Source organism: Phodopus roborovskii, unplaced genomic scaffold (genome assembly GCF_943737965.1).
Source record: "Phodopus roborovskii unplaced genomic scaffold, PHOROB, whole genome shotgun sequence".
Lineage (NCBI taxonomy): Eukaryota > Metazoa > Chordata > Mammalia > Rodentia > Cricetidae > Phodopus > Phodopus roborovskii.
In genome coordinates this window covers 18952022-18971928 of record NW_026126447.1, presented here as the reverse complement: position 1 = coordinate 18971928, position 19907 = coordinate 18952022, and the positions used below count along the sequence as shown (strand labels likewise).

The 19907-nt window shown below is 35.9% G+C and overlaps 1 protein-coding gene across 1 annotated transcript in view; it reads right to left on the bottom strand.

The window, feature by feature from the left end:
* Positions 1 to 19907, bottom strand: part of Cntln (centlein) — a 242082-nt gene that overhangs the window by 29758 nt on the left and 192417 nt on the right. The window contains exons 19-23 of the mRNA XM_051188130.1: positions 8667 to 8858; positions 4334 to 4431; positions 2457 to 2583; positions 1261 to 1398; positions 743 to 928 (exon numbers count right to left, since the gene is read on the bottom strand). Coding sequence (XP_051044087.1) covers positions 743 to 928; positions 1261 to 1398; positions 2457 to 2583; positions 4334 to 4431; positions 8667 to 8858 — 741 coding nt within the window. The remainder of the gene's footprint in view (positions 1 to 742; positions 929 to 1260; positions 1399 to 2456; positions 2584 to 4333; positions 4432 to 8666; positions 8859 to 19907) is intronic.

Sequence of the window (19907 nt, the reverse complement as noted above, 5' to 3'; positions counted from 1 at the left end):
AATTAGAGGCTGCTCTGAGAAGCTCAATGTGAGTGCTAGGAACTGAAGTTAGATCCTCTTCAAGGGCAGCCAGTGCTCTTAACCACTGTGCTATCTCTCCAGCCAACCTAGTGAGGTGTAAATGAGTGATTTAAATTATGGTGGGTTGCTGGGTGGGGGTGACACACACCTTTAATCTCAGCACTGGGAAGGCAGAGGCAGGTGGATCTCTGTGAGTTCAAGGCCAATCTGGTCTACAAGAGCTAGTTCCAAAACAGCTTCCAAAGCCACAGAGAAACCCTGCCTCAAAAAACCAAAAACCAAAACAGAAAAACAAACAAACAAAAAAGTTCTGGTGGTTATGGAGGGTTCTGGAAAAGAAATAATAGAACTGCATAGAAAGACACTTAAAATTTCATTCTATGAAGATTTCATAAATGGAAAACCTATATGGTTTCATAAATCCAAACCATAAACTCTGTTACAGAGAAAGTTTTAACATGGTGACCCACGAGGTAGGAGCAAAGGTTTTGTGGGTTAGTAAAGCAGAAAGAAAGCCAAGAGCACACCTGTGATGCTCAGAATTAGAGGCAGGAGAGTCAACAGTCTGGGGCCTGCTGAGCTATATCTAGTGAGATCATCACCAGATAGTAACATCAGCAACAACTAAAAGCAAGGATTTGATGTTTCCACCAAACCCCCAGTTGGACAATGCCTCTGACTGAAGAGAAGTGCAAGGGAGTAAGCCATCAGTGACTCACACCTTCACAAACAGGGTGAACTCTTCCAGTTTCTCATTGGCTGCCAGCAGTTTCTTCTGCGCACCTTCCAGGACCTGTTCACTCTGCAGTGCTAAGCCTTGGAGCTGTTCTGATGCTGCTGTCTCAATCTGTGCCATTGCTGTTTCTGTTTCATTTATTTTTGATATGAGGAGATTCAACTTGAGATCCTGCAACACATTGATATAAAGATAAAAGTATTTCACAGACATTGTGAGGACATGAGTTATACAAATCAGACAAGAAAAAGATTTCATTATTCTATACCTGCAACTTACTGGTATTTGGACAAAGGTAATACTTGTTTTACTTTATTTTGCTAATACAGCATGACCATTAATGTAAAACAAAGTCTTAGTGTTTCATGTAGTAAAACAGAACTATTTATAGTTATGTAGAGTTATCAAGTGGTTCGTATTGATTTAGGGAGAAAAAGGTGACAGCATTAAAATGATAATGGTGTCACTGTATTCGGATCTCCATCTGAATTTCGAGAGCATACCTTTTTTTCTAACTCCTCTTTAGTTTTCTGGTACATCTGTTCATACTGTGACTTCTCTTTCACGGCAACACTAAGTCTTTGCTTTAGTGAGTCAACTGATACCTTCTTGTTGGAACATTCTTCAGTTAATGTCTTCACCTGCAATAAAAGTTTAAAGGTAATTACTGTTAGTAAATGCATTGTAGTCTTATACTGTATTGTTTCACCAGAAACTGAATGAATCTAATTGCATTCACTATCTATTAATTTTTATAATATTCAATTAGCCTTCTTGTAGTATTCATGTTATGAATAAACTAGCAATTTTTAAGCAAATAACCAAACTAAAATGTCACAAATATATGATATTTATAATAGAATCATTATATTCTTTACAGAGTCCAAAGAATAGAAGAAAAAAAACTTTTTCATTTTGAGCTTAATGCCACAAAAGAAATAATTATTTAAGCAAGCCTTTTAAAGCTTTATCTGAAATTGTTGAAGTGAAAGAAAAGTAAGGGGGCTGAAGAGATGGCTTGATTATGTGTAACTCCTGCAGATGACACAGGTTCAATTTCCAGGACCCACATGACAGCTCACAACCATCTGTGAAGTTCCATTCCAGGCGTCTGAAACCCTCTTTTGACCTCCATAGATACCAGACATACATACATACAGGCAAAACACCAATACAAATAAAGAAAAGTAAAGCTTTTGCAGGTTGCATAAATTACATTTAAAAGAATTTTAAACAAACTATTTTAGTTTGGGGTCATATATTATACAACTAACCTTAAAAAAAAAAAAACAACTCCTCTCCCATGTACACTAAATTAAGTCTATTGAAGAAAAATCACAGTTTTTAAGGGCATTTCATAGTTATTGGCATAACAGTTACATTGGTACATGAGCCTGATTCTGACCTTATAAACTTTGTGTTTAAATAATATAAAATAATAAATAGGATATCATTATATGCAGAAGTACTAGAGGTTTCAAACAGTAAATATTCCATTTAGGAGAACACACCAACAGGCAAATTGTAGGAATAGTATGTGTGGGACTTTGAGTCTTGAATTCTGGAACAAAAAAGCCATAACTTTATAACCATCAATATATATTCTGCAAGTATTTTACACAGTTGCTTAGTACTGAATATTTATATTACAATTAATACAACAGAAAATAATTTATCAGTGAGAACAAAAACTTGGTACCTTTTTTTCAAGATTTTCTAACATTTCATTAAAACTTTCATTACTTTCTGAATTTACTTTCTGTCGAAATTTCAAGTCCTCGATCAGGTGTCTTTTCATGGTTATATCTCTCTCCATTCGAGATATCCTAAAGGAGGAATTTTAACAGGGACAGAAAGTATCTTGATATATCGTATCCACGGTTATGCCTACTGTTAGTTTTAAAAAGCTGATATTAATGCCACTATGTTACTAAAATAAAATTGCACTGAAACAGTATCTAAGGACCATATGTTTTCATATTTTTTTATCAAAATCCATGATCTGTTTGTGAACTTGTTACTATTACATATCACTATAGCAAAAAAATTAACTGAGATCATTATAATTTATAATTCATGAAAAACAGATTATATTTAAGTTACAGTTTTTAATAACTTAGAAATATTGATGTGATACTTAGAGACAATCAAAATCCTAACCATGTTAAGAAACAATACTGCAACTTGGATAAAAATGTAAAAATCTTATAATATGCAAAGAAACTAAAATAGACATACTGTTTAATTCAATCAGTTGAGGTTGAATTCCCCTATCAGCTTAGTTTAAGATGGTGACTGTTATAAAATAGAAACTTCCGAGATATCTATTCCTGATCTTGTACTGTGACTGATGATATGAGTGACAGCAGCTAACGCTGATTAGACCCTTGCTATACAGAGCTACCAGTATAAATTTTTATGTGCCGACTCACTTATTCTTCAAAAGACCTTCATAAATTAAGGCCATTAGCCAGTGAATACAGGAGCCAGGCCTCAGTGTTTTCCTAGACTCCTCAACAGTATGCACTAAGCAACACTTGCCTTTGATTTATAAACTTCAAGACATTTCCAGGTAAAAATAAGACTGTCTGTTATTTGGAGGGTTTTGGAGAGAGGTTTTCACATTGTAGCCCAGGCTGGTCTGAACTTTGTGGCAACCTTCTTGCTTCAGTTTTCCTTACACTGGAACTACAGGTACAAGCCACTATAGCTAGCCATCCTATAATTTTTATTTATTAATATCATGTTAAGTAAAGCTTCACTCAATTCTGCCTACAGGTAAGCATATGAGAAATTTATCAATGATGTGTTCTAGCCAGACTTTTATCACATAAAAGCTTTACTAAAGTTATAAAATACAGAGGAAGAGAGCCACTTTTGCTCAGTATGATAGGGTGGATAGGGTATTCAAATTCCTTTAAACAATGATATATACAAAAGAACCTCTAGCTATTTTATAAGCAAACAGAACTTTCATATTTGACTTTGGCTTTATAAATCAGGAATTAACTCTGCACGTACCAATCTATATATTTTCTTAGCCTAAGAATTCATAATTGTAGATTTTGTTTACTCTTAGTCACTAATTTATATTTATTCAAATTGTTTTAAGGGAAATCTAGTTTTAATATTTTACTCTAATTAAAAATAGCAACCAAAATGCTCTCAATTATGCTATATATTGTATTTCTGAAAATTCCACCTTATTCCAGCTTAAACATGATTTTAATTGGCTGGAGAAATGGCTCAGTGGTTAAGAACACTAGCTGCTCTTCCAAAGGACCTGGGTTCAATTTCTAACACCCACATGGTAGTTCAAATCTGACTGTAGCTCCAGTTCCAGGGGTTCTGACACCGTCATACAGACTTAAATGCAGGCACCAATACACATAAAATAAAAATAAATAAGTAAAAATGTTACAAAAACAAAAATAAAATAAAACCTCATGATCTTGAAAAGTAAAATTCTATTGTGAAAAACAAAATACTGGTATTGTTTTTTGGAGTGGAATGGTGAGGACACATGGCGACCACTAGGTGGCACCAAATACAATAGATAGAAATATGAAATCCTACTTTTCATGCATCTCCTTTATGTGTTCTTCTTTTGCTAGGAGTTCCAGTTTCAGAGACTTCACGTTTGACGATTGTTTAGTGAGTTCGTTAGTTGCATTCTGGATTAAAATAAGCATAAACTTCAATGTATCTTTCTATCTTGATCTAAATCAAAAGGCATTGCTTTGAGAAAGAGTAACATTTATTTTAATTGTGCTAATAATAACTAAAATGTACTTTTAATGTTTTGATTCTTTTATATTTTAAAATAAAGATAATATATTTAGTAAAATTATTATATAGCATATCATATCATACAGGAACATGACCAATAGTCTAGGACTCAAATATTTTAGTGGGAAATACAAATCCTTGGATTAAAATGTCATTATGTAATCAAGAGTCTTAATGGCTCAGTAAGGTAACACTGTAAACTTTGATAGATTAAATACAGCCACAGATAACTTAGATAACTTGCTGTTCCCCCTAAAATGTACCATAGCTGTTTGCCAGTTCTTTCAATCCGGTCTCACTTGTGATTTGCTTTCCCCAAGGGAACATGGCATAAGCCACACAGTGTAAGTTTAAATCTGGACTCCCAAAGCTCTGGGGCTTTTGCCTTTGCCCTCTTGAATGGTTGCCCTGAGATCGCCTTGTGGGAAGCCAGTTCCAAGGCCATAGGAAGGAACCACTGTGCTGCAGCTGCAGCCAGCCAAGCACCTGACACACATGGGTGTGAGGGCCAGGCTGCATCTTCCAGCCCGGCAAATATAAATATACCAGGGAACCCAGAAGTGAACAGCAAAAGAAATCATCCATGATAAACTGTATCTGGTTAAAATCTGAGGATAATTTGTCCAAGAATACTAGATAACTGCATCTTACTAATACCAAATACCTCTTTGCTTGAACTTACTAAAAGTAGTAACTATTACTTAAAGATTTATACATGGTTGCTGTATAAGGAATAAGGAAAACACAGTATCAAGACAGCTAACTTGTATCTGGATTTGCATTCCAGTTAAAGATCTAATCTGAAACATTACTTAGTCTTGTTGGTATCTCTTGGTATTTTAGCTTTCCCATTCATAAAATATGGTTAGTATAATCAAATCAACACATCTTTTAAGTTCAGAAAGCATTAAACAAATAAAAGAATAAACTGTGATGGTTTAAAAATATTTGGAATAGAAATTTCACTAACACCGTGCATGTTGCCTATGTGGAGAGAAAGAAGTTCTTTCCTTCTACTCTTTGGTTCCTGGGGATCATACTTAGCACATCAGGCTACTAAACAAGCTTCTTAGCCCCATCCATCTCACCTGTTTCTCACTAAGAGCTCAAAATTATAATAAATTATTTTTATAACTATTCCTCAGTTTAATGTTTAAATGTTTGATGCCAAAAATATTGAATTCGAAAAGATTAGATATTATTAAGGTAAATATGAGTAAATTTTATCAGATCAACCATAAATGTAGCATATATAAATTTAAGTTTTCAAATGATTTTAATTTTTATATAAAAATTTAAAAATTCAAATAATCCAACATGAAATGACTTTTAAATGTTGTAAGTTTTAATCAAATGTTAAAATAACATAAAGTTTCACTGTATTGCATATTTACCATGATATGTAATATTTCTAGAATTGCCAGAAAAAAAGGTGTTTCAAAGTAGTGAATTTACCAAAATATTATATGTAGGCAGAGTTTTCCTGTCCTGGGAGCCGCTTCCAAAATAACCAACATGGAGACTTAAGACTACTTATAAATGCTCAGCCATTAGGTCAGGCTTGACACTAGCTAACTCTTACATTTAAATCAACCCTATTTCTTATTTAGGCTTTGCCAAGTGGCTTGGTACCTTTTCTTATTATGGCAGGCCCATCTTGCTTCCCCCTTTGGTGCTTCTGCTGGTGACTCCGCTGACACTGTCCTTTCTTTCAACATTTTCTCTGTGTCAGGCTGTCTCGCCCAATCTCTTTCTGCCCAGCTATTAACCCAGCATTTATAATGAATATTAAATCTCTGTGTCAGTTATTTGGAAGCAGCTCCCAGGACAGGAAAACTCTGCCTACAAATGGTACCCAACATGGGGTGCCAGATGAAGTGTTTATCTAATTATTCTTTACCAATATAAAACTGGGAGTCAGATATCGCAGTAAGAACATAAAAGATCTGAGAAGCCGGGAGCAGCCACCAGTGACTTCCTACCTCTTCCATTTCCTCCTCCAAAAGAGCTGGGATCCTCTCTCAGCTACCCCCCTTACTACTTCCTGTCTCCTATCTGTCCTCAGTCCTCCAAACCTCTATGATAAATTTTGGTCAGCTGCTGGCTAGCTCTACCCTCTGACTCAAAGCAAGCTTTATTTTCAAACTAAAATCAAATTATCACACATTAATTAATCTGTACTTAATAATTAATGTTAATTTCTGGAATGATCTCTCATTTAGTTAGTAATATCCACATGAATCATACATGGTATTTTCCTAACAAATATACCATCACTATACTGTGTCAGCAAACCAATTTGAAAGAATACTGAAACACATTTTGAGTAGTAGGGAGTATTGTGTGCTTAAATCCAGGAAAATATCTATACTAAAACATAAGCAGGATGAAAACAAATGTTGTTCTTTTTGTTTCTGGACAACCAGCCCAAATATCCAAAGGCTCCAGCATCCACACAGACAGCCAAGCTGCTTGATGCCTGCTCATACCTCACCTTTCTGTCTGAAACTAGACAGATATTTATTTATACACGATAAAAATTATAATGTAAATATCTCATTTCACAGGTACTTATGTGGGCAAATTATGTTACACTACATTTCAAATTTTAATTATTGGAACATTTGTACATCTGTAGCAAGCAAAAATATCGATACAACTCAACTTAAAGCTATAATAACTAAAAATATTGAGAAGTCTGATGACTCTACCATTCATTATATTTTATCTTGGTGAAAAATTAAATTATTATCATGAGTACTATATGTGTAATTACTATATAAAAGAATGGTAACTCAAAATCTATAGAGTATATGACTAAAGATCAGTGCATTGGCTCCATCTGAAACATTTAATTTAGAAACTGTATTTATATTCCTGGGAGAGAACATGTTTTAAGAGAAAGCACATGCTCCAAAATTTTTCTGATATGCATGTTCTCCAGGTAAAAACTGTCTCAATGTGCTATCTAAGAAGCATATAAATTAATACCAGTTTTATTATTGATTATTACTAATGCGATAGAATAAGCAATGGTTGACTTACATTTTACCATATTTTATTCTAATTAAAACCCAGCTTAAATCATCATACTCTGAACTGGGTAGTGGTGGTGCACACTTTTAATCTCAGCATTTGGGAGGCAGAGGCAGGCAGGCCTCCAAGTTCAAGGTCAGCCTCGTCTACATGTTGAATTCCAGAATAGCCTGGACTACACAGAGAAACCCTGTCATGAAAAACAAAAATAAAAACATTATACTCTGGACTGAGCTATGCATCTGCTTGATATTTTGCTATCCTACTCTCTTCATTGCAGTCAGCTATTCTAATTATAAAGCACTGGATTCGTCTACAGTTAGAGTTCCCTTCTAATGATGCTTATCACAGCCATGATCCTATATCCACTGCTGTCAGCTTCCAGCCAGTAATTCCCATTGAAGAAAATAATTAAATATGTGAACAATAATTAGTTTCCTTTAAGATGCAGGAAAATGAATTGTTTAAAACACATGGATCTTGTTTCTTACAATTCTATTTAAAGTAAATGAGCCTCACTCTTAAGTCACTGACAAGTTATCTGGAGTTGGATATAATTCTTTATAAACAAGAAGAACTCTACCTAGAATTCCCACCCCCAGGCTTATCTTGCTACAGACAATCACCACAATCCATCTTCGTTTTTTGTTCTTTTTCCTCCACATTTCCACACTTCTTTGCATTCTGATCTTCAGCTAACAACTAAATAATTAAATTAGTAGCAAGTGTAAAGGAAAACAGTTCTCATTTTGTTGATACAATATGTTTGAAAGGGTTTTCTGCTCATCTGGACTGGGATGATGAGAGCAGCCAGGAGTTGAATACTAAGTAGAAGATAGTGGCTACTTCCCATTAGCTCCTAAGGCAGATCAGCATGGCTCTTACCAGTCTATGAAAAAGACAATCAAGTAATAACATAATGAATAGACCTACAAGACTTGAATGACTAAGTCAGATGTGATATCCATGTTTTTGAAATATTTTACCATGGTGACCTTTGTTGAACTAAATTAGAATCAACTAAATATATCTTTAAAGATGCAGTGATTCAGATGTTGTTGAACCGAATGTACTATATACTCACCTTTAGTTTACACTGCAATTGCTTCATTTCCAAATCCATGCTCCTTGAAGGACCCAGTGTGGTAACTTGTATCTGTGGAGCCATTACTCTAGAAACTTCCTCAGCCAAGCTAGTGATGTCAGATGAAGACTCCAATTTCTTCAGCAAATCTTCTTTTTCTTTTCGAAGTCCAGCCAAATCAAGAGTTAGCTTCTTTAAAAGAAAAAGGTATGAAAGTAATTAGAACTATCTAATGATTGTCAGTATAAATTGTACTGGTTGGCCTTCTAATGGTAAACTTTGCTTTGTTCTCTCTCACACACAGGTGAGCCAGACACGCTTACACACACAGATTTGACAACTCTGACTTTGGGGCAGCTGTATTTGGTAAGAGCCAAGCTGGAGCAGGACAGGATAACAGATGTTAGTGTGTATTCCACTGGGTAGATCTTACTACTCACTCTGTAACAGCCAAAACACTTCTCATTTAGCAACAGAAATGCTAAGTCCAATTAGCATATGAGGCTTGTTAGGGATTTACTTAAGATAAATGCCGAACAATGGGGAGCTAATGGACCCCAGACTGATAGCTGGAAAACCAGCTTTGGACCAGCTCAGACCTCCTGAATGTGGATCTCAGAAGGCCTGGGCAGTCTAAGGGACATCTGACAGTGGAACCAGGATGTATCCCTGGTGCTAAAAAAGGATTTTGGGAGCACATTCCCCATAAAGGGAGACTCTCTTAGCCTAGAGGCAGGGAGAGGGCCTCCCTATCCCAAATGACTTGACAGATTTTAATGATCCCTCCTGGAAGGCATCATACTCCCTGTGGAGTGGGGAGGGGTGGGATGGAAGGGGGGTCAGAGAGCATGGGAGGGAGGGAGAGAAAACTTGGATTGATATGTAAAATAAGAAAAATTTATATAGATATAGATAAGTACCATGCAAACAAACTCACTCAACTTTATCTACTTGATTAATAATTGATCAGCCATATTTGTAATGTTGAGATAAAATCACACTAAAGTTCCTACACCTGACATTTAAAAAAAACATATTTTTGCTAAATCACATACTGGGAATGTTTTTAAGAAAGACTGGAAAAAAATACCACCTTAATATTAGTCCTTGTCCTTTGACAGTCTTGTCCACAGAACATCATCAAATTGTAAAAGCAGAACAACTAACTCAGAGCTTTGAGAGTAAGGGCACCACTCCCCCCACCCCTCCCCAAAGCTTATAAAACAGTAGTCTTACATGGGAACAGTTACACAAGATGATTCTGAGCTCCCTGAGAGGAAATGTTCTCCTCATTATGAATTCCAATTAGGAGCAGCAAATGATGCCATCAAGTAACTAAAGTGTATAGTAATATAAACATGCGATATGCTATACTGAACTATTAAAGCACAACTTATAGAAACTCTCACAATAAATATGTGATTAAATATGTCTTGTATATATAATCACACACTGTAAATATGAATACGATGCCATGAATCCACACCTAGATCTCCAAAGATTTGACAAAAGAGCATTCGCTAAGGATGTTTTAGCTTAAAATCTATTCCTTTGACCATATCTTAGCATATGATATAACTGCATGATTCTATAGATATTTCAGGATACATTTATTTGTAAAATGCCCCTAAAAGATATCTAAACTCCTAAATTTTTTAAATCTGGAACTCTTCTTGATACAATCCATGCCTGAGTACTATTTCCTCTCTACTAATTCTCTAAGTTAAACCAGTGTCCAGTTCTGTACATTATGAAATATTTATTATTTATTTTCATTCTTTTCTATCACTCACTCAATGTGACCAGACCTAGAGACCTTTTCCATGTATCTCCACCCATAACTCTCCCCTACCTTCATGCCACTTCCCGGCCTACTTCTCAAACCAACACTGTTACTACCTCAGCTGAAGTCCTACCAGGGCACTTCATACTAACAGAATAAAGTTCAGCTGTTTGTTGATAATAGAAGATTTATCTTCAGCTTATGGGTCAGTTTTGCATACCACACCTTAATTTAAGCCTGTCTGTCATTTCCCCATCAGAAGCTCAAACATGGTACTTGGCTGAGCTACCTTGTGTCTTTAAGGACAACTTGTGATTTTTTTTTTTAAACAAAGATTTTGCTGCTATTTATCTTTTTATTCAGCAAAGCAATGTTTCTATTCTCTTAGCTCCCACAGCAAAAAAAAAAAAATGCATTTTCCTTATCTGTGAATTTTAGTATATATTAATTATAGATAAGAATAGGTTTTACTGTGATGTTTTAATACATGTATATAATGCATTTTGATCATGTTGACCCACCTTACCCTCTCTTGTCACCCCCCACCCACCCACCAATCCCCTTTCTCTCCCCCACTAGATCTACCTTCAGATCTTTGTAATTTGTGTTTTCAACCCAGGGAGTTTAACTAGCGTTCCTCCTACAGCCACAGTTGAAGGGTTGTAGATAGATGCAAGGGCACTTAATCAGTGTCTCCACCAAAAAAAGAGAGTGACAGAGACAGAGGCAAAGAGACACAGAGACAGAGACAGAGACAGACAGGGGGAATGTCTTATATATCTTCAGGGAGGGGCAGGGTCTCATGAGCTCCTTCCCATCCTATGACATAATGTTGACAGGTCCAATCTTGTGCAGGTCTTGTCAAGAATGCAGTGGCCTGGACACAGCTTCCTACAAAGCTTCCTGCAGCTGTTATTCTTTCCACCCCTTCTTCTACAATATTCCCTGAGCTGTGGTGGGGAGTTTGATCATTTTTGAGTCTGCAATGTCTCCACCCTCTGCAAAGAGAAGCTCCTATGACTAAAGGTCACAGCAGGACCAGTCTCTGACAGTTAGTTTCTCCCACAGCTGCCCTGAGTTTGGGCTTGTAACTCTCAATTCTCCCTGTTACTGAATCCCAGTAAATTCTAAATCTGTGAGAGATGACTATGCTCCTGTCTACAGGCATGTTCACCATTATATCTAAAAATTATGTCAGAACTAAAAGAAACTTCCAAATTTTTCAAAACTCCCTATTTATAATATAAACCATACTATTAAGACAACACATCAAGTAACTTTTTTATTTCTAATATATTAGCTTATCGACATACAAATTAAAATCCACTTATTGGTAATAATGGGATTTTACTGAGACAGAATGTCCCAGAGTATTTTTAATTCAGATGCTAATGTTATAGATCTAAATTAAGCTTTTGGTATTTCTTGTGAAAACATAACTCATGGCCACATTTATTAGCGGACTCTCATGCAGCACAGGAAAGTTGGGTTCAACACAGTTCTGATCTTGCTCAAACAGTCCCAGATTTTCTTTAATTTGTTATGGGTAGAAGACACCACAGCTCTATTTCTCCCATGTTAGCAAATTCTAACACCATTAATGTATCTCTACCAAACAAAGATCAACCCAATAAATAGAGTTCTCTAAAGGAATGCATATATACGTGTCAAAATCAATTTAATAATATAAAAGGTATTAAAGGAAGAAACACTAAGATTATAGAGAGAATATATAAGAACACTGCTTCTTCAAAGTAAATAATATTTGGGTTGGGGATATATGTATACATATGTAGTTCAGTCAGTAGGGTTGCAGTCTCACAGCTATGAGGCTTGAGTTTGAGCACCAACACAGCATCTGAAGTTTAGCTTGTTTTTACTTAGGAGGATCCAAAGTGTAAAGTCATCCTCAGCTACACAGTGAAGCTAATATGGGATATATGAGATCATGTGTTAGTCAACACACACACACACACAAACACAAACACACACAAACACCACACATTAAATAGTACTTAAAATCTATAGACTTTAAGGCATTCTATGGACAACTGAAGAAGTAGACATTAATGTCATGTGCTCATAATTGGTTTGTCCTGTGAGAATCACTTTTTAGGCAGCCTTATTATAAGACAGCATGCTATATAATCTGCCAAATAAATTAACGTTACCCCGAACATTGCTATTATTTTGTTATTAATAGCATGATTTAATTTTGATTTTGTCTTTCCATCTATAACCAAACATTTAAAATATGTATGCCCATAATACTTAGGGGAAGTAATACAACACAGATGAGAGAGAGAGAGTCATAATTTCTTTTAGTTCTCTGCATCTACTACTCCATATATAGGGTTGTTTTCTCTTTTAGAAATAGAGATGACAATTACCTATCGAATGAGAGCAGTTTTGAGGATACAACTTTAAAAATCTCCAGAAAGCTTGGCCTAGAATTTAAATGGGCAGGATTATTGAGAGTACTACAACTCTATAGTTGCTACCTTCAAGAGTGTGAGGGTATGTTTTAAAGCTGAAGACACAGATTAATAAAGTTGTTTTACTTAGTGTGTGTATATGTAAGAATTCTATCATTTGTGTTAAGATAGAACTTCAGTTTAGGATCCCAGTGAATTGCTTGCTTATTAAAGATCCATTCTTCTGCCTCTGTGCCTAGAGCATTACAGTTTTTCCATAGTCTTCTGAAATGCTTTCTCAAGGTTATCATCAATTATAATATGTACTGAGATGTATTAACATAGGTATAGTCGACTATTTCTAACTAAATGTTATAAAACAGAACTTAACCCTATAGCTTTAAATTAATTACTACTTGCAAATTATTTATTAAATACAATACTGAGAATTGATGATTGCTATGTTATATTAGACAAACCAGGCTGTTGTGGAGCAGTGTATTCTGGGTGTAACATGGTAATTGTCCTCCTGAACTCCCACTAGCTGTAATTGCTAGCAGAAGAACTGTAGCCCAAGACTTGATCCACTAACATTCCCTCAAAAAAAGGGGAAGGACTCAAAAGCCCCATCCTTCACTGAGGAGTTACAGGCAGTAAACCATTATTGGAAGGCAGGTCTCATAAGGTCATGCCCCTTCTCGAGTATATACAGACAGTTAAGACAGAGAAGATATTTTCTTCAGTGGTGTAGCCACTGATAAGTTGCCCATGTTACTGCAGGTAACTCCTCACCCATGTTCCTGTAATGACCATATTAAACTCACCGATTCCCCAAAGCTACATTTGGAAGAACTGCCCTTTGGTCTGTTATGGGCGCCCAAGCTGGAGTGACATTTGTCTCCCCAGGAAAACTTCATGTAGCACAAGCACAGAGAGTGAGTATTGCATGATTTCATTCCCAGGTGGCACCTGCAATAAAGCTGACCCCACAGAAGGCAAAAGCAGAATGGTGCTTACCAGAGAAGAGAGAAGGAGAAAAGAAAGAGATGAGCAGAGGCTTAATGATGGGTACTAAAGCTTAGTTGGATAGGAGTAAGAAGATCTGGTGTATACAGTAGGTGGCTATACTTTATGATAATGTGCAGAATATTTCAAAAGACTCTACAGCAAGGATTTAGATGCTTATACTATAAAGAAACAATAAATGATTGAGGTAAATATGTTAAACACAATTTAAGCAAGATCCAATGTATTGAAAAACACACAATACCCTATACACATATGTAGTTTTGTATATCAAATTCTTATATTCAAATCAAATATATTAGACACTGAAAAAATTCTCCAGAAAGGGAAAAGAAAACTCTTTAAGCAATGTTAGGGAAAGTATACATATACAGATGAACTACTCTTAAGGAATGAATCCTGTGGCAAACACAATTCTCAGATAACTATAGTGAACCACATCCAACACTCTCCTCCTTTCAAAGTGTCTGGGTTTGTCCGTAAAATGGGCTAACAATGTAATGGTTATATTGTTATTTAATTATGAAGGGGTTATGTGACTAGAATATCATTAGAGCTCCTAGCAAGTGACTTGCAGTTAGGAGTGTCCTAACTGGTCCTAGCCTATCAGGTGAGGCCTTAGGAAAGGCTGTGGACTCTCCTTGAGAAGGTAACTCTCCTACTGGGATGAAGTGAGCTCTCATGTTGTCAGAGAACTACACATAGAGCTGCTAGGTAAGGACCTAGGGAGGTGAATTAGTTGCTCACATGTTGCTGCGACAAAAGACCCAACAAAGCAACTTAACCAAGAATCACAGCTCAAGGTTACAGTTAATCTTGTTTGGTGTGCAGGCTAGTTTTATGTCAACTTGATACAAACCGGAGACATTTTGGAAGAGGACACTTTAAATAAGAAAATATAAGAATGGCCTGTGAGCAAACCAGTATACAACCCTCTCCCATGGCCTCTATATTAGCTCCTGCCTCCAGGTCCCTGCCTTAAGTTCCTACCCTGACTACTTTGGATGATGAACTATCAGCTCTAAGAAGAAAGAATTCACTTCTTCCCCATGTTAATTTTTGTCATATTTTTTTTTTCACAGTAATAGAAGCCCTAAGACATACTTGGTACCAGGTATTGGGTATTGCCAAAAACAGACCCAACCATGTGTTTTTGGTAGGACTATGGTAGCATTTAGAGATTGTGCTGGAAATACCATTGAATGCTCAGAGCTGAGCTGGCTGTTTTATTGGAGCTTGGAAGATAAGAACATTGAGAGCAATGCAGATGACAGAAGCTTGTGAAGTTTCAGAGGTAAGTTAGAGAGTTCTTTAAGAACTCAATCGGGACTTTTCAATAGTTTGAATTAATAATCTGTGGTCCTTGTCAGCTGGACCTGAAGAATGAGCTGTGATTAAGAAGAGACCAGCATCAATGAAGGGAGTCTTTTGGGGAGTGTTTCTTCAAAGTCACCACAGAGAGGCTGTGGTCCAGAGGGCCTTGTGTTGGAGGCCAAACTTGGTAATGTGTAATAAGTCTTCTAGGTGGTACTGATTTTGAAGGTATGAAAGGGTCATAGAGAGCATCTAAGGCTTAGAACCATATGTCAGGGTTAGATTCCCTGAAGAACCCAGGACAGGTTACCAGTGAAGGTGGCACAAGGTGCTGCAACTTCAGCAGTTTGGAGATGCTAGTACCACTGGGCAATAGAAATTGGTGGTAGCAGCCCTGTGGTGGAGCCAGCTTGATCCTAGAAGACATGATATATGATCTGTGTAAAGCCCTTTGGAGTCTAAAAGACTGAGTCCCAGAGGTCTAGCTTTCAGCTGTACACTGTTGAACTAAGGTCTGCTTTGTAGCTGCTATGGTTTTCCCTTCTTGGACTAAGAAGGTATGAAACTCATTTTCCTTTTTTTTTTTTGAACCAACAATTGAACTACTTTGAAGTTTTAAAGACATTTTGGAGTTTATAGAGAATTGATGGGGAAAAATGAGTTATTCCATGATAAAGTTAAATTTAAACAACTATCCAAAAAATAAGAAGGTACTAGAAGGAAAACTCCAACCCCAGGAAGTTAACTACACCCTCAAAACCACAAGCATAGATAATCGTATACCGGCAAAATCCAAAGAATGGAAACATACATACACAAACACACACACACACACACACACACACACACACACACACACACACACACACACACACACACCACCACCACCAACAACAACAACAACAACAAAATAACAGGAATTAACAATCATTGGTCATTAATATTCTGATGTTCTTCTGTCAGCTTAGTGGTAACTGGCATGCCTTGGGAAATGTTTTCTCATGAAAAAAGTACCTAGAAGCTGGTAATACTGTGGTTCAAGAGAGGTAGACTCCTTCCTGAGCTGGCAACAAAATCATTTCTACAAGTTAAAGTATTGGTTTTGTTGTTGTTGTTGTTTTTGTTTTTGTTTTTTTTTTTGTTTCTTTGTTTTGATAGTAGGGCCTGAAAACACACATAAATTCTAAAGCAGCGGGACATTATGGAGGGATATTGTGGTTACAAACAGAGCTTTGGGAAGACTTGGAGCAAGGTTGGTAGCAGAAGAGCTCTTTTCTGTCCCTACCATGACAATGACAATGATCAGAGAATAGCCAGGGTAGCTAGGAAAGTACATCTTCCTCCTGTAGGTATACTGTGGTCTTCCCTGGAGAGAAAGGGAGGGAGCGAAGGAGGGAAGGAGAGAGAGACAGAGAGACAGAGAGACAGAGACACTATGTACCCACTGGCCTCAAACTTTTATATTCTTGCCCTAGCCTTAACTGTGTTGAAGTTACGGGAACATGCTACCACACCTGGATCCCAGCATTTCCAATCTTAAGTTCTTATTAGGACTGACATAGAACACAGATGCTGAATAAAAATCAAAGTTCATTTATATTCTCTCACTCAGGTTATTCTTGCTTGTACTTAAAGAGGCAGAAATTTAAAACTCTATCAAAGAAAAATAATTATAACAACAATTTTGTCATCAGAATTGTTGAAGTAAGATAATGGAAAGGAAATTCAAATTTCACAGTATCTTGTGACTTTTACAGGGAAGAACCTCTTATATATGTATTCTGAATCAATAACACTTTAATTGGTGGATAGAATTATTCTTTTCTTATTCAGAATATTGTTCATTAATAGGGAACAAGACTGAATGATATAAAACTATATATGTTTCCCTGTCAAGCATAGTCACTTAACTGATCATGTTAGCTATCCACACAATTACATTAAATTTCTGGTCACAAACACACATATTTTCTATATAAGTACATATGAAGATAATGTAACTTAGATTCATAACCCTCAAATTTAATAATAATATTCTAATTTAAAAATAAAAACTTCTCTTTGTTTTGATAATTGATCCCATTCAAGATTTAAATAAATAAATCAAAACAGAATATCACCAGCAAAAATATCTGGTGTATCCTATGTAACAAAATAGGAAATGAAAATTCTACTCAGTTATAGCTATACTCACAAAACCTCTTTTCTGATAGATGCAGTTATTAAAAGCCTAAAATATGTTTCAGAAAACGTCAAGCAAATGAAGGTAATGTAGAGGACTTTTCACTGATGCTTTTGCTAGCAGTTAGACTTCAGTAGCCTTTAGAGACCATTAAGTACCCTTGGCTAATTGGCCAATGGTAAATTAATCTTCTTTTTATTCCGGCAGCACTATTTTAACACCCTTATACTCTGTCAGTGTAGTGTCTGAATGACAAAATAATATTGTGCATGAATAATAAGCAGAAAAGTTAAATTAACATTTCATGTTTCACATGCCATACCTGTGTCAGAGAACTTTCTTTTTAAGTCACTGACATTCAACTTTCTTAAACAACCTCATGTTGACATCATTTTGAAGTGAATTTTCCTAATTACTGTTAATTGCCTATCAAGAAAAAACTCCTTTCATGAAGTGCAGTTGTCTAGCACAGATGAAGTTAGCTCCACTGTGCACATTAAAGACATAGCTGACACTAAGGTGCTACTTTGTTATGAGGTCATATTAAATATGGTGTGCAATTAACAAAGTGCCTTTTTTATGGTTGGGAAAACGCCAATCTGTCTTGATGTGTTCAAATTAGACTTTATCACAGAAATATGGGTATCTGCATATGGATAACAGGTAGGCTACTCTCAGTAATATTTATGAAGAGTAAAATTAATTCAATGTCCTTATACTTGGTAATACATATACTAGATAATGACCAACTAAAACAGTTTTTTTAAAAAATAAATATGTTTGTATACAATTTATCAGAATAAAATAACAGTATCATAAATCACAAATTTTCAAAGATGTTTACAAACATTTTAAATTTTGAAAACAGCCTCCCAAACATTTACACTTAATTTATTTGGTGGTTTGGGTAATAAAGAAAGTTATGATAAGTTTCTGATAATGTGCATTTCCAAATAATCAGATTAACTAAACTAATATCATAGTTAAACTACATCAGTTCAACTTCTGGTCCCACAAGTATGTGAAAAATCATGGATATAAAATTGTGATATATGTAAAATTGGAAGTTAACATGAAATTGGCAACAATTAAGAAGAACATGTTTGTCTCTTTGCTGTTGCTTCTAATGCCGTATTCAAGTTAACTGGTAACAGAGATACTCTATCACATCAGATTCTTGGAACTGAAAGTGTACCATCACCACCAGGTTGCTTTCTCAGCATCCATGGGCTAAGATTTGGTGTCAGCCTTTACCATCAACCATGAGGCCAGACCTGTTTCCATGGGATGCCGTTATCCAGCAGGAATAAGGAGGAGGGCAATCCCATCTATTTCAAAGAGTAGGTTATGTCTTTTTGTACACAGCATTCTCATGTCACTTCTCCTACTCCTATTGTGGAAACTTAGCTAATTAGACCAAGTACTCACCGTACTATACACCCCTCCTTTTTAAATTTGATTCTTCTTTCACTCTTTTATCAACGTTTTTTCAGTATGGAAAATATCTGGGGCAAGAAAAAAATACCAGTTCCTCAAACCCTAAACACACCGTGTGCACACACACACACAATGACTGACTAAACTGTATGTTTGATCATTTAAGAAAAATTAAAGTTATTCTAGGGTGATGCTAACATTGAATTTTCAGGTGAAGATATACTGACTGAGCTATTGGGCAGAGAGGAGATCAAACTTTAGAATGTCTACACAAATCTATTGATGATTTCCACATTTCCCCTTAATTAAATTCTTTCTTCTTTATTTTTTAAAGCAAAAAAGTTTAGCATTATTGAGTTTCTGTCCCAGTGGGATTGTATTACAATAGTCCTGATTCCTATTATATTTAATTGCTCAAAAGGGCTTTGTTGACTTGCCCAAGGAAATTATTGTCCACATATACTATTGTGACTAAATGTCAATGAGTCTAGACAATCACAAATTGCTCATAATATTTAATTTCTACTTAAACTTTACAAGAAATATGGCAACAGTGCTTAAAGAAGTTTCTGTTTGTTTGTTTGTTTGTTTGCTTGTTTGTTTCTGCTACGAAGGGTTGATTACAGGATGTTAGGCCAGCTAGGTAAATACTATCACTAAGCTATATTCTTGGGTCCTTAAAATAATTTAAAAAATTGTTATTTTATTTGTGTGTTTGTGTGTGTGTGTGTGTGTGTGTGTGTGTGCTCGTGTGTACATGTGCATGTGGGTCAGAAGGTAATTTTCAGGAGTTGGTTCTGTTCTCTGGACAGGCTTCTTTTACCCACTGAGCTGTCTCAGCAGGGCTACTGTCAACAGTGGGAGTTCTGAAGTTCATATTATATAACACTGCTCAACGAACCTCTGAAAAGTATGTACAGAACAATGTACATTATATGGTACACTGGCATACATTGCATAACCTTACTGAGAAGCTGACTCAAGAAGCGGGTGGATTTTCTACTTCAGACCAAACATGTTTAAGTCAACTGCCCTACAAAAATCCCTGTCCTGAACCTGATGGTCCCTTGGCTCTGTAAGAGGAG